The 14,047-nt window shown below is 38.8% G+C and overlaps 2 protein-coding genes across 6 annotated transcripts in view; both read left to right on the top strand.

Annotated features, from left to right (window-relative positions):
• T48 (FU domain-containing protein T48) overlaps positions 1–3,008 on the top strand; it is a 29,063-nt gene extending 26,055 nt beyond the window's left edge. For both annotated transcript variants that reach the window (XM_074089256.1, XM_074089257.1), the window contains 2 exons: positions 262–363; positions 1,097–3,008. In XM_074089256.1, coding sequence (XP_073945357.1) covers positions 262–363; positions 1,097–1,469 — 475 coding nt within the window. In that variant the 3' untranslated portion in view covers positions 1,470–3,008. The remainder of the gene's footprint in view (positions 1–261; positions 364–1,096) is intronic.
• A 1,735-nt stretch (positions 3,009–4,743) lies between these two features.
• Positions 4,744–14,047, top strand: part of phtf (putative homeodomain transcription factor) — a 20,774-nt gene continuing 11,470 nt past the window's right edge. The window contains exons 1-10 of one of the 4 annotated variants that reach the window (XM_074089251.1): positions 4,744–4,965; positions 5,072–5,107; positions 5,195–5,270; positions 7,004–7,084; positions 9,304–9,449; positions 10,151–10,359; positions 11,427–11,566; positions 11,815–11,961; positions 12,549–13,194; positions 13,444–13,558. In XM_074089251.1, coding sequence (XP_073945352.1) covers positions 7,065–7,084; positions 9,304–9,449; positions 10,151–10,359; positions 11,427–11,566; positions 11,815–11,961; positions 12,549–13,194; positions 13,444–13,558 — 1,423 coding nt within the window. In that variant the 5' untranslated portion in view covers positions 4,744–4,965; positions 5,072–5,107; positions 5,195–5,270; positions 7,004–7,064. Of the gene's footprint in view, positions 5,108–5,194; positions 5,271–7,003; positions 7,085–9,303; positions 9,450–10,150; positions 10,360–11,426; positions 11,567–11,814; positions 11,962–12,548; positions 13,195–13,443; positions 13,559–14,047 lie in introns of all 4 variants that reach the window. The other 3 variants (XM_074089249.1, XM_074089250.1, XM_074089248.1) reach the window with 3 other exon arrangements.

The following is a 14,047-nucleotide window of genomic DNA, read 5'->3' as shown; positions in this document are numbered from 1 at the left end:
TGCGTAATGGAGATCAATGTTTACGTACAGAATATCTAGTTCTCAGTTTACTAAAGACTAGTTATCAGAAAATATTTCCTTTAAAATTTACCTATAAGCTGGAGATGCTCGGTTAGAGAGTACCCGACTATAACGTTACTTTCTGTTACGAGATGCAAACAAAACATGGCCCTGCGTAGTGCATCAGCCTCGATGCAGTAACCCGCGTTTGTTTGTTTACTCTAACTACCTACTTTGTATCTAATATTAGCTTTGTTGTAGTTGCGTGATGAGTGATCTGGCGAAGCTGCTTATTCTCCTGAACAAGCAGCACGTCCCGGTTGTACCCGACGAGTGGCCGCGGCTGGCTAGTTGGGCAGAAAGGTAATTTTAATAATCTTTTTATATATTTATTTTATGAAGTAGCAGTGGCAAACATGCAAGTTGCAAGTTGCAACATCAAAGTATCTCCTCTTCCTGCGGCTGATTGAATTACACTGAAATATTTGCCTTTTTAACCCCCCGACGCAAAAAGAGGGGTGTTATAAGTTTGACCGCTATGTGTGTCTGTGTGTCTGTCTGTGGCATCGTAGCTCTTAAACGGGTGGACCGATTTTAATGGTTTTTTTTTTATTTGAAAGCAGATTTTCTAGCGATGGTTCTTAGACATGTTGTGTCAAAATCAGTTTAGACGTTTTTGAGATATTTAACTTTGAAGTGACAAAGTCGGGGGTTTTCCAACTTTTTGTTATCAGAAAAGAATCCCGAGCTCTAATTACATGCACTACATAATAATAATAATAAATTCATTTATTTCGGGCAACTTGGCCCATACAATAAATACCTTACAGACTAAGATACATATTTATAATCAATAATATTTAAAACTAATTTGGTGACAAAACGGCACATTGCACATGATTTGTAAGGCTACTTTTTCGTTATTTTTTTTTGTTTAGATATAAACTCGTACGTAATTATATAGTATTCTTTGGACTAGAAAATTACGATAAGTTTTTATTGATTTTATAAAATATTTTAAATATATGGCCATTGACGCTGCGCTGGGTCATGTAACTAACGGCAACGAATTATTATTTCATTTTTCTCTTTCCAGAATACTGAAACGCTACAGTCGAAATCCTTTACCCGCACAGACGCAAGAAGGTCCACTAGTGAACTTCCTCGCGCCCCCACCGAGCCAAAGTTCCGACTCTGAGATCACTCAGCAGTCTTTCTCCACGTTTAAACCGCCGTCGTACTCCCCAACGTCATACGACAGCAATATAGAAAAGGAATTAGAGAGTCAGTGCGAATGGAACGATGTCCGCCCGCCTAGTTACTCGCAAATAGAGAAAGAAAGAGAGACAATAGTTCTCTCCGACCCGTGGGAGAGAAGACCAATTGTAAGAAGAGAGAGCGTATGGTTGGAAGATGAGCTCTTCGAAATGACGAGGAGGCCCCAAGACGAACTCACCACTGAACTTTAACATAGAACTACGAGTAATATAAGTTTAGAAATCACTCGCATTTTCAATCCCAGCTAGGGTTGCCATACGTCAGGATTTGTCCGGACATGTCCGGATTATTGACTATTTGTCAAGAATGCGGCCGGCTTACCAAGTGTCCGGATTTATAGAAATGACCTTATTAAAAATATATATATATTCGTTTTCATGATACATTCATTAGGTACACCGTTTTTATGAGTATATAGGATAAATTACAGTTTGAGATCTCAATCAATTATTTGCTTATAACTAGTTACAATCTAATTTTCTTATTTGGTTTTAATTATTAATCAAAGGGTGAAGAGCAAAAAGTTGTACAAGTACGAGTCACAAAGGAAGTGTCGTGGCGCAGTGCCGCGCCGGCACGTCGGCACGTTCTACGTCAAATCTCTGTTTCAGGAAATGTCCGGACTTTTAGGGTGACGTCAGGACTTTTCATTTTTTCATATGGCAACCCTAATCCCAGCACACCTATTCGGTTTTAGCAATAGAAATGACGTAAACAATTTGGACTCGTCTCCTTGTGAAAAGAGCTTTTCAATAATTAATTACCTACCTACTGAATGAAACCGCGTAGAAACCAAAACAATTCATGAGACTATATATGTAATATCATGTTTTAGGCTGCGTTTCAACCAAAGATGTGCGAGGATGTGTTGTGACTTTGTGAGGAATGTGTTTTTCATGAACCAATAGGAACACTTCATTTACCTCGCCTCGCTCCGCGCAGCTGTTTCCACCAGAGCCAGATCATGCTGTGCGAGAATAGGTAAATGAAGCATTTTAATGAAAAACACATTTCTCGCAACACATTCTCGCACATCTCTGGTAGAAAGAAACGCAGCTTATTGTTAAGTACTTGCTTTATAAAAGTACTTTTAATAAAAGGTCTGATTAAGATTGTTTAGTTTAAATCTATAGCCAACGAATCGAATTATAGGTAAGTACTTCGGGTGTAAGTTTCTGTCAGACCAAACATCTCGGACGCGCTAAACGTAAAACTTTGTATTGTGAATTTTCTCAAGGCAAAAAAAAATGAAATGAAATGAAAATCGCCAGTAACTTTGCATCGTAAATTAACCTTTTAATGAAATTAGCGCGTTGCAGTTATTATGCGCCGTTAAAGGCACTTTCTATAGATACGAGTAGAAATGCGGTCGATGCGTTGGTCGTATGGACTTTGAAACTTACAGTCAAGGTAAAGCATTTGTTGCGGATGTAAATCACGATGTAAATGATACTTCCTTTTCTAACTAGTCAGTTTGTTCAAAAGTGACAGTACGAGTATGTAATGCCCGTGATAAATGCTAGTGTTGGAACAGCATTCCACGTTTACGAAGTACAAAATAATCCAATGGACCACACAACTGTAAATCTAGCTAATGCTGTTTATCTTGTTTTAGTTAAATGTTATTTTAGTAGTGCTTATTGATGCATAGTCTATTTTAATACATTATACCGTGTCGTACCTGTAACTTATCGAATAATAATAAGAATAAAGTGGACAGATAAAGTAAAGTTGAGATTATTATTATTTAAGTACCCAAATATTATTTAGATAGTGGTACCTATGCACCAAGCAACGGATAACATCATGCGACGCTAGGTAAAGTATTTATTTAGGCACTCTTTACCCTTTACTGCCAACCTCTATACCACTCTGTGTATAAGGCACAGCTACGTATAGCAAGTATACGTAGCTAATCGTAATCGGTGCGCAAAGGAAAAATTAACCAAATGATTACTCCATCCATCATCATCATCCATCGGTTAACACTAATCAATGGATGGTGAAACAGCCCCTAAGTATTACAAATGCGTTTATTTTTTAACTTGAAAAAGAATAAAGTTACTTTTAAAATAGCTGATGTGTATAATGTTTCATCAGGGTAAATAATTTGTTTGCCTTCTTTCTAATCTTTTTTGTTGTATTGTTCTTAAGAATAAATAAATAATAAATAAATATCATGGGACACTTGACACCAATTGATCTAGTCCCAAACTAAGCAAACCTTGTACTATGGACACTAGGCAACAGATAAACATACTTATATAGATAAATACATACTTAAATACATATTAAACATCCAAGACCCGAGAACAAACATTCGTATTATTCATACAAATATCTGCCCCGGCCGGGCCTGCAAAACCGCGGCAAATTCAAATTTGCAGATGGTATCGCCAGTTATCACCATAGAATAAGGTAATAGTACAAGTACAGAAGCTTCCTGCCGTACAAAAGTGACGATTAGGCATAAGAATCGCCTACTTTATGCTTCTCTGTCTATCGCATGCCTATTGGAAATTAGTTAAAACGGAAAATGGATGGTGAAACCACAGACTTGAAATACTAGGATTATATTTCAAATCTGTGGGTTATATATGTACTCTGTGCTGTGGGTGAAACAGCCCCTAAGTGTCAACATCGTTTAAAATCAGTATACAGCAGGTGTTGTCAGCCTCATTTTTTAGGGTTCCGTAGCCAAAATGGCAAAAACGGAACCCTTATCGTCTGTCTGCCTGTCCGTCTGTCCGTCCGCGGCTTTGCTCAGGGACTATCAATGCTAAAAAGCTGTAGTTTCGCACGAATATATATGTAAACTATGCCGACAAAATGGTACAATAACAAAATCAAAAATATTTTTTTTTTGGAGTATCTCCCATAGACGTAAAGTAGGGGTGGTTTTTTTTCTCATCCAATCTTGTATCGGGGTATCGTTGGATATGACTTTTAAAAGCATTAGGGGGTTGCTAAAACGATTTTTCGATTTAGTGATGTGTTTGCAAAATATTCAACTGTAAAGTGCAAATTTTCATAAAAATCAAGCGTCCCCCTCCCCCCCTCTAAAATCTAAACCGGTGGGTGGAAAAATTTGAAAAAATTCAGGATGGTAGTAAGTATATCAAACTTACAAGAAAAACTATAACGGTTAAGTTTTCTTGAGAATTATTAGTAGTTTAAGAGTAAAATTTTAAAATATACCTAAACTTGGAATATTCCATACAAAATACGAAATCCTTAGAAAAATATTACCATATTTCGAGTTTCGTGGTAGCCCTGCAGGCCAGCAGCAGGGCTACTACGAATCTCTAAACTCGAAATTCGTATCGTACCGTCCCTCTCGCTCTCGTATTAAATAGTATAAGTGTTAGAGGGACCGCACGACACGAACTTCGAGTTTCGAGTTTCATAGAAGCCCTGCAGGCCTGTAGGCAGTGTGACTGTCACTGTCAGTGTCAGTCAGTCAGTTGCTGTCATAACTGACAGCATTGATGTACAGTGGTTTGATCGCTGCGATTTATTTTCTGCGAAATCGTTGATAAACGTCTGTAATAATGCGGGGACATAAAAACTAAATATATAACCCTCGCCGGTGAATTAACTTTAGAGTAATACGAAATTATTACCATAATTTGGTGGTCAAAAATGCTGCAAGTGAGTAAATAATAAGCGCATTGACGGAACATAACGGTAATTTTATAATACGTTCTGAAGAGAAGCCTATAATTATAGCAAATTTATTTTCATGTGACCTTTGTTAGTGCTATTCAAGTGCCCTTGAACTTTACGTTCACAGAAAATCAATGTGTGATATTTTGGATGTTATGTGACAGTGAGTTTAGTAACTTTTGTTGACAATGCCACTAAGCTCAGGCCAGTGCCATTGTTGCCAATTGAGGGTATAATTTTCTGGTTTCAGTTATCAAATTAGTACCGGTACATTCCTGATTGTAGCAGAATTTTTCAGAAACTTGGTCATCAAAGAGTGCCAAATGGTAAGCATTGTTTCAGTAATCATAACACTGATACCAGAGATAATGTAGTGCATGTACGAGGGGCGGCGGAAAAGTTCTAAGCCTAAGGTAGAAAAAAAAAACCTTTTTATTTACTATTTTTATTTTTCAATATAATCTCCCTTTAATTCAATGCATTTACCTATATTTTTTTTTAAATAATGCTTTACTGTTAAAAAAAAAAAAATATTTTGGCTGTTGAAATGATCCTGTACAGCCCTGCCTTCATTTCTTCATCACTGCCAAATCGGTTTCCCCTTAAATCTTTCTTCAAATTGCTGAATAGAAAATAATCGCTAGGGGCCAGATCTGGACTCAAGGGTGGATGATCAGTTTCCTCGAACCAGTTTCCTTCAGAGCAAGCTTGGCAACACAAGTAGTGTGAACGGGGGCATTGTCTTGCAAAAACAAAATGCCTTTGCTCAGTTTGCCCTTTCGTTCCTCGACTATGGCTTGTCGCATCTTTCTTAATAGCTCGGCATAATAAACTGCATTTATTGTAGAGCCTTTCGCCAAATAGTCTGATAAAAAAATGCCTTCCCAAATCCCAAAACACGGTGGCCATTAGCTTAGACACCAATCTTTGAACCTTGAATTTTTTCGGTGGCCTTTCACCCTTTTCGATCCACTGCATAGATTCAAACTTCAACTCTGGATCATACTGTCTGATCCATGTTTCATCAACAGTTGCTATACGGGAACAAACTTTATCTAAACCATCTTCACACAATTCTAAAAATTTTTTTTTTTTTTTTTTTTATTCTACTGGATGGCAAACGAGCAAGTGGGTCTCCTGATGGTAAGAGATCACCACCGCCCATAAACATCTGCAACACCAGGGGTATTGCAGATGCGTTGTCAACCTAGAGGCCTAAGATGGGATACCTCAAGTGCCAGTAATTTCACCGGCTGTCTTACTCTCCACGCCGAAACACAACAGTGCAAACACTGCTGTTTCACGGCAGGATTAGCGAGCAAGATGGTGGTAGCAATCCAGGCGGACCTTGCACAAGGTCCTACCACCTGCAAAATGCCTGACAAGTTTAAACACAATGTTCTTTATCGAAAACTGTGACCAACTTTTATCATAATGCAAATGTTGATGCAAAATCTCTCCAACTCTTTCCTCTAATACTTAAGGCTTCAGCTATTTGCCAAACCTTAAACTTAATTCTCTGATCCTCTAATACTAACTTCTTAACTTTTTCAGTAGGTATTTTCTTCAATCCCAACCGATATTGGCCTCCTTGAGCGAGGATTGTCTTCGGTTGACTCCCATCCAAGTTTAAAAAGTCGACTCAATTTTTTAACAGTGGCATGAGAAGGGCCCGATGTGCTGTAAATACAGGCCATTTCTTCAAAAATACTTTTCGGCGATTTATCATTTTTCATGAGGAACTTAATAACTGCATGGTCTCAATTTTCGTGATATAAGATATACCTTTATATGTTATAATGACCTTTATTGTCGGATATCTCGAGATGTAATAAAAGGAACACAACATTTTTTTTCTTTTAATAATTTACTTTTTAAATGGTCTTTTTAGTGGCCAGTACCGCTAACACATACCTATGCAACCTCAAAGTAACTTAGGCTTAAAACTTTTCAGCCGCCCCTCGTATGTGAACATTTCACTGAATTGAAGTAATTTTGTGTTCATGCAATAAAATATTGCCATATTCTTGGTGTAACACTTATAATCCCTCTGTTTCAGCTTTCAAATTTAACTGAGATTAAATTATTGCCTACCACAAACATCACACATTCTGTTCATCATGATGCAGCTGGCAGCATGGTAAGCTTTTTAATTATTGACCACATAGATGTGAAACCTAACCTAATAATGAAATATTATAAAAATGTGGCATTCAAATATCATATCAAGATCCAATTCTGTATAACATGGAAATTATAATTATAAAACCGGCAGAAACAAAAGGTAAGCAAGTGAATAAAATTTATAAAACAATTTAATTTTTTCAATTTCATGTAAATTAGGCAGATAATTACAAGAAAAACATTGTGTAAAACAAAATTAATTCAAGTCATACAAGGCTTAAATTCAATAAATTTGAAAACACTGTAACACACAGTGTTATTTAAAAATCAAAAAAATAACTAAGTAAGTTTCATTATTTTAAAGTTCCATACCTCAAAGGGAAAAATAATTCTTAAACACACCACACACCACACACCTGACCATTTTTTATATATAGTATGTATCTTTTTTAGGGTTCCGGAGCCAAAATGGCAAAAACGGAACCCTTATAGTTTCGCCATGTCTGTCTGTCTGTCTGTCCGTCCGTCCGCGGCTTTGCTCAGGGACTTTCAATACTAGAAAGCTGTAATTTTGCAGGGATATATATATATATATAAACTATGCCGACAAAGTAGTAGGTACAATAAAAAATAAAAAAAATAGGTTTTTTTTTTCATCCAACCCTATAGTTGTGTGTATCGTTGGATAGGTCTTTTAAAACCATCGGGTTCCTAAGACGATTTTTCGATTCAGTGATTTGTTTGCGAAATAATGTTTGCGTCCCCCCCCTCTAAAATCTAAAGCGGTGGGTGGAAAAATTTGAAAAAAATCACAATGGTAGTAAGTATATCAAACTTACAAGTAAAACTATAACGGCTAAGTTTGCTTGAGAATTATTAGTAGTTTAAGAGTAAATAGCAGCCTAAGGTATAAAATATACCTAAACTTGGAAGATTCCGTATAAAATACGGAATCCATCGAAAAATATTACTTAATTTTTTCGTAATAGCTACGGAACCTTATTTTTGGGCGTGTCCAACACGCTCTTGGCCGGTTTTTATTTCTTTTCCCACAATACGGACGCGTTTCAGTTACGTGGGTACACACTCACCGGAGTTCAGCTGAAAACCAGCATTGCAGCTCTGTTTATAGGGCTACGGCACATTTTGAGTCCATTTGGCATCACACTACAACGCAACGTCTCTAATTTTTTTCTCCTCTCCTTTTTATATTTTTATTGTTTCTTTATGTAAATGTTGTGAGTTTGATAAGGCCACTCCTTGTACTTCTCTGTCTGTCTGTCAAGTTGAAATCAATATGAAAGGCTGTTAGAACTGTAAAAAATTCAAGCCCCACTGAATGAGCCACTTTGGAAAGCAGCCATTTCATTTCATTGATTTTTACAACCTGGTATCACAACCGGGTTTTACAACCTGGGTTCATCTGTCCAGATGTGCATGTGTTTTACGAGCCTAATTTTTTCTCAATTTTGGTAGTTAATTGATGTAAAAAAAAAAAAAACCATAAAAATTAATGAATGAATATTGTTGTGTCTTGTGTAGTATTGAACTAAAATAATTTCCTTGCTCACCCGCGACCCTACGATAGCTAAGCTCACGCAAAATATGCGTGCTCATGCAGTTCCTCCACCTCCACACTGTAAGAACACACACAAATCACACAAACCCATCCACCACCACCACCACACTACACTGACGCGCCTCGAACTCAAACAGAGCCCATCTTCAGAGTGACACAACCGAACACCATGCTACCATGTGTGATTTGTGTGTGTTCTTACAGTGTGGAGGTGGAGGAACTGCATGAGCACGCATATTTTGCGTGAGCTTAGCTATCGTAGGGTCGCGGGTGAGCAAGGAAATTATTTTAGTTCATTGATATGGACCTCCGCAAAGTAACGCCTGATTCAATAAATTGTGTAGTATTGTCTATTGTTGTGAATAAATGTATTTCTTTCTTTCTTTCTTCAAACTCAAGCTAGAGAGACATAGGATAGGAGCCTAGGAGGGTTCTTTATGATGTGAAATGAATTTCTTCTTTTATACTTATCCCAGATTTTGTAGTTTATGTATTCTATCTACTTTGAAAAATTCCAAAGGTGTACAACACTTCTTATTCTACAGCAACTAAAGAAGTTCTCGAGCCAAACAATTGCTAAACTATTGAGAAAAATTGTAACTGTATGGTGAAATAAAACCATGATCAAATAGGTTTTTTTTTCCAATACCGTTCAGGTACCAGAAAAAGATCAGTTCGTACGACAAGGAAGAATGGGAGACGATGGTGGAGCAACTGCTGATGCGCGGCACGTACCGCCGCCGCATCGTCGACTTCTCCTCGCATGCTCGCTCTTACCTCATCGATGTGGACCTTGTCAGAGGTATGGACAATCTGCTTACTTAGCTATCATCATCGTATCAGCCAGAAGACATTACTGGAAATAGATTCTTTCCTAAGGGTCTCTACGATAATCGGATTGATGCTACCTGCAGCCGACCCGTCTACTTTGTAGAATGTCTACCTAAATTTTAATTTTAAAATTAAACCTTATGCGGCCCTAACAGCCATCATTTCTACAAGCAAAACCAATCTAGACCTAGAATTTGCATAAAAGGTAATATCATGTGACTTTTGACTTTTCGACGGCCTTCACACTAGACTGTCTATATCGCCATTGCCAGTGCCAGAGTGTATTATTAGCGTCTTCCATAGATAAAAAATTTCAATCTTGGGAATACGATGATTTTTAGACACACAAGTGCACGCTATCTTTAGATAGCCGCAAAGACAGGATCCGATATGCCTGAGTCTGTGTTATTTCTATTCACTAGGTACAACTTAATATTTTGCGCCAAATTTACTTGAGCAATGCGTAACACGTTACTGTTGTCTTGCCTGCTCGTATTTGCGTGCATTGGGTCGATTCCAGGGCAGGCAGTTGGTAGTTTGCGCCGCAGCAGCGCGCCACCAGCACTAGCGCTGCTGACCCTGCTGCCTACTTAATGCACCCCATAGCCATCCATATCTCGACTGTACTTTAGACAATAGTCTTAATGAAAAGACTATCTTTTTTTTCTACAGGATCATCTTTCCCTAAAGCAAAACCAACACTGGGGATGCGTCGTGTAGTATGGTTCGCATTGGTTCGGTTGGTGTTCCTTCCTGCACTGTACACGTGGTGGTCCCAACAAACTTCGCCCAGTTGCGCCCGATTCCTGCTCGCACTTTGGACTATGCAGCTGGCGAATATGGTGTTATATTTCACCTCACCAGCCACGCCATCTGTTGATGTGAGTACCACTCTCAGCTATGTTGTTCATTGGATCATTGCTTCTCAGCGGCCGCTGAAGTGTGGGGCGGAGGGTGGCTCTTTGATTAACAATACGCTCGTGCCTAAGACTAATATTGGATGAAACCGACCAAAGAAGACTCGTTGTGAAGTACTTCTGCGGTCCCTCTGACTTCTCTAAAAATATGTTACCGTCTGAACGTTGATGCTTTCCATCCATAAAGAGAAAACTATCTAAAAAATTACAGTTGAAAAGTAACGATTGCGATTTTTTATGCTATCATCCCATCATCCCAGCCTATATACGTCCCACTGCTGGGCACAGGCCTCCTCTCAAAACAAGAGGGCTTGGGCCGTAGTTCCCACGCGGGCCAAGTGCGAATTGGGAACTTCACACGCACCATTGAATTGCTTCGCAGGTTTGTGCAGGTTTCCTCACTATGTTTTCCTTCACCGCAAAGCTCGTGGTAAATTTCAAATGTATTCCGCACATGAATTTCGAAAAACTCAGAGGTGCGAGCCGGGGTTTGAACCCACGACCCTCTGCTTGAGAGGCAATAGGTTAAACCACTAGGCCACCACGGCTGTTGTTATGCTAAATACACGATAAAGGTTTTGGTGAAAAATATGGACTAGAAATCTCCACGTGATTTATTGTGAAGTTTCCTGTCCAAATTGGGCTCGTGTGAAAACTTCAATTATATCAAACACTCAAAGTATGTGAATAGCACTTTAATTAAATCGAGATGCATTTAAAGAAAACTATAAATTGTCTTATACGATGACAAATATTCAACGTTAAATGGGTTCAATTTTGTTAATATATGAAGTGGATGATGAAGAATGATAAAGAATCACATACCAAGTTCGTCTAATAAAAATCGTCAAATGCCGTGTGAAAACCTCGTAAGTAACAAACATTTTGAAAAGACGTTTTATACCTACTTCTGTTCATGATAAAATCTTGTAATACACGTCCGCATTCAAAAAAACACTATGCTAATTTTTGGTACTTATGAGGTTTTTACACGGCAGCGACGAAATATCAAAATACTGATGGCGTTTTAGTCTAATTGCTGGCTGGTGCCTGCCGGGCTGATGATAGTCCTGTGCGTAGTCCACTCCCAGATCGTGAGCACGACCGAAATGGAGCTTGCGAGGGTGCACCCGCGATCTACTTATCGCCGAAAACTGCCTCGATACTTCAGGTATGATTGCAGTAAACTACAAAGCCAGTTTAGACCTACAAGAAAAATCGTGCAAGTTGTAATAAATACATTGGGAATTTAGTATCTTAAACAACAGAGTTCTGCAGATATCAAACATAAAAAACAACGGAATTTAGAACCTCCTCGTTTTCTTGAAGTCGGTTTAAAATTGCTATAGGTTGAAAGGATAGCTCACATTTTAAGAACCCATTTATATTGCAAGTTAAAGCGCTAGTTACCGGTATCAGGAGGCCGCGGTCGGAGTGTGACGGAGGCAGTGCGGGCGCTTCGGGCGAAAGCGGGGCTACTTCCAGCCAAAGCAAGCCGCCATCCGCCAAGCCGTCCAAGTTCCGGCGCCGACAGTCTCGCACCGATGTGCCGGACACGGGCCTGAGGTAGGTACCTATGCATTACTAGACAAAAAGCATTTATCAGTATCGAGAAGTTCATTAGAAAATGATTCTTTGTACCACACTTGATTATTCAAACTTGCGACCCACTCAATTACAAAAGGAATTGATGCGTTTGCAGAGATAGGCTAACAGTATTAATTAACATTGCGTATCAGCAACCACATCTGCACATGCACACGAGCCTTGCAAATCCATCTAACAACAGAAATTACATTCATTAGCCCACCTCCCTTTCGTCGTCTCCTCGTCTCGTCACTCATTTGCATGATCCTTTCTTGCCTTCTTGAACCTTTCTTCCACAATTTTAACCCTATAATTTACAACTGCTACCTCCCTTTCGTCTTATCTCCTCTCGCCACTCATTTCCATGATCCTTTCTTGCCTTCTTGAACCTTTCTTCCACAGTTTTGATCCAAAAATGTACAGCTGTTAGGTCAAATAGTGAGCTATCAACGCAATTTACCACTTGTATGTTATAAAGTGACCCACTGTCACTTTTTGGCTTTGTATTAAGTAACTATTACTCAGGCGCACTTATCTTTGGTCAACCACATCTTTTATATTTTCAGGAAACGAAAAAAGGAACTGATAAAAGAGAACCTCATAAAGACTATGGAACCGATTATGAAAAAGACACTTATGAAAGCCAAAGATTCAGATGACGAAGATTATATGGTTTGGAAGAAACCAGACGTTTCCACTCCGATTGTGACGTTCACTCCGCCTCCGGACGATAGCGTGCAGCCGTCCTTCACATACAAGAATATACTGACGAAGAAACGGTTGGAAAGTTTCAATGTGCTAGGACACAATCACAACGTGAACTTAGCTAGAGCTATGTTTGCGGAAGGAGACGACGGCTTTGAAAGCCTGAATGGATACAATTCCAATGGAAGTGACGCGGAACACCGAAAAGAGCCACTAAGCTCACCACCACTAGTCTATGAACCATCCGATACTAAACCAGTAGCGGAGAAACCCGCGATGGACCCAAGTATTAAACAAGTACCTAGTCATGTGTTAAGGAATGTAGCTAGATTGAAAAGGGAGGACGACGAGAAATCTATCGGACACGAGTCCGACGGATCTGTACCCACGAGTGGTCCGGGAGAGGGCAAGAGAATAGGCGTTAGGTTCAAAAAATCGTGGGTGCCGGAAACCGTCCCACGTGAAACAAGCGATGAAGAGTATGTTGCTGCTAAAAAGAAATCCAAGGTAGGTACAATTTAGCCTTATTTCGTTTAAATAATTATAATTACGAATAGTTTAATACAGCATTACGTAAATTAACATCCCAATTTTTTGCAATAATAGGATGGCAACAATTTCCACCTCAAGAGTCCAGGTAGCTATTTTCCTTGTCTTGACAGCATGTCCCGTTTGCCGGTGTATAACAGCTTCTGCTTCATTCCTCACCTCCTTTAAATGAGATAGTGTTGATAATCAATCAATTAATTTGTGTAGAAATTAGAGAATTACCAGAGTTCGTCGTCAGACGGAGAATGTTCGGCATCGGCGCCATCCATCGCTCTGCCATCGCACCATACCATGTCGGACTGGGTTGGGCAAACTACTAATAGTAAGCACTTTAAATACCTACTACCACTGATAACATACTTTACTATTAAGGTGCTGATAAACTTGAGCATTCACTTGGAAAAGAAAATCGAGCATTCGCCGTTTTATTAAATTTGTCGAACGGAACAATGATCAGAGTCAAGCACAGAGCCAATTATAGCTACGAACATGTGTACGATCATTATAGGGAATGCTTTAGGAAATGCTCGTCAAAACTTTTATTATACACCATGATGTCGGCGGATGCTCGGCAAAAAGCTCGAAGCAAATTTACCGTCGTTTTACTTGAATGCTCGCTAAAATGCTCCTGTTTATTTTGTTACCTATCTGTAGTGTAAAAATGCTCATTATACGTTATGCCTATCCAATTTAATAAAAGTACACCCACTGAATCGAGTCAATAACACATTTATCTACAGGTAATTCGTGTCTTTTAACTAGATGTCTAATCACTTTTTTCACCAACGACGTTATTTCTTGATTGAAACAT

Source organism: Choristoneura fumiferana, chromosome 6 (genome assembly GCF_025370935.1).
Source record: "Choristoneura fumiferana chromosome 6, NRCan_CFum_1, whole genome shotgun sequence".
In the NCBI taxonomy this organism is placed as follows: Eukaryota; Metazoa; Arthropoda; class Insecta; order Lepidoptera; family Tortricidae; genus Choristoneura; species Choristoneura fumiferana.
Note: the sequence above shows the minus strand (reverse complement) of the source record. Positions and strands in the feature narration are given on the sequence as shown.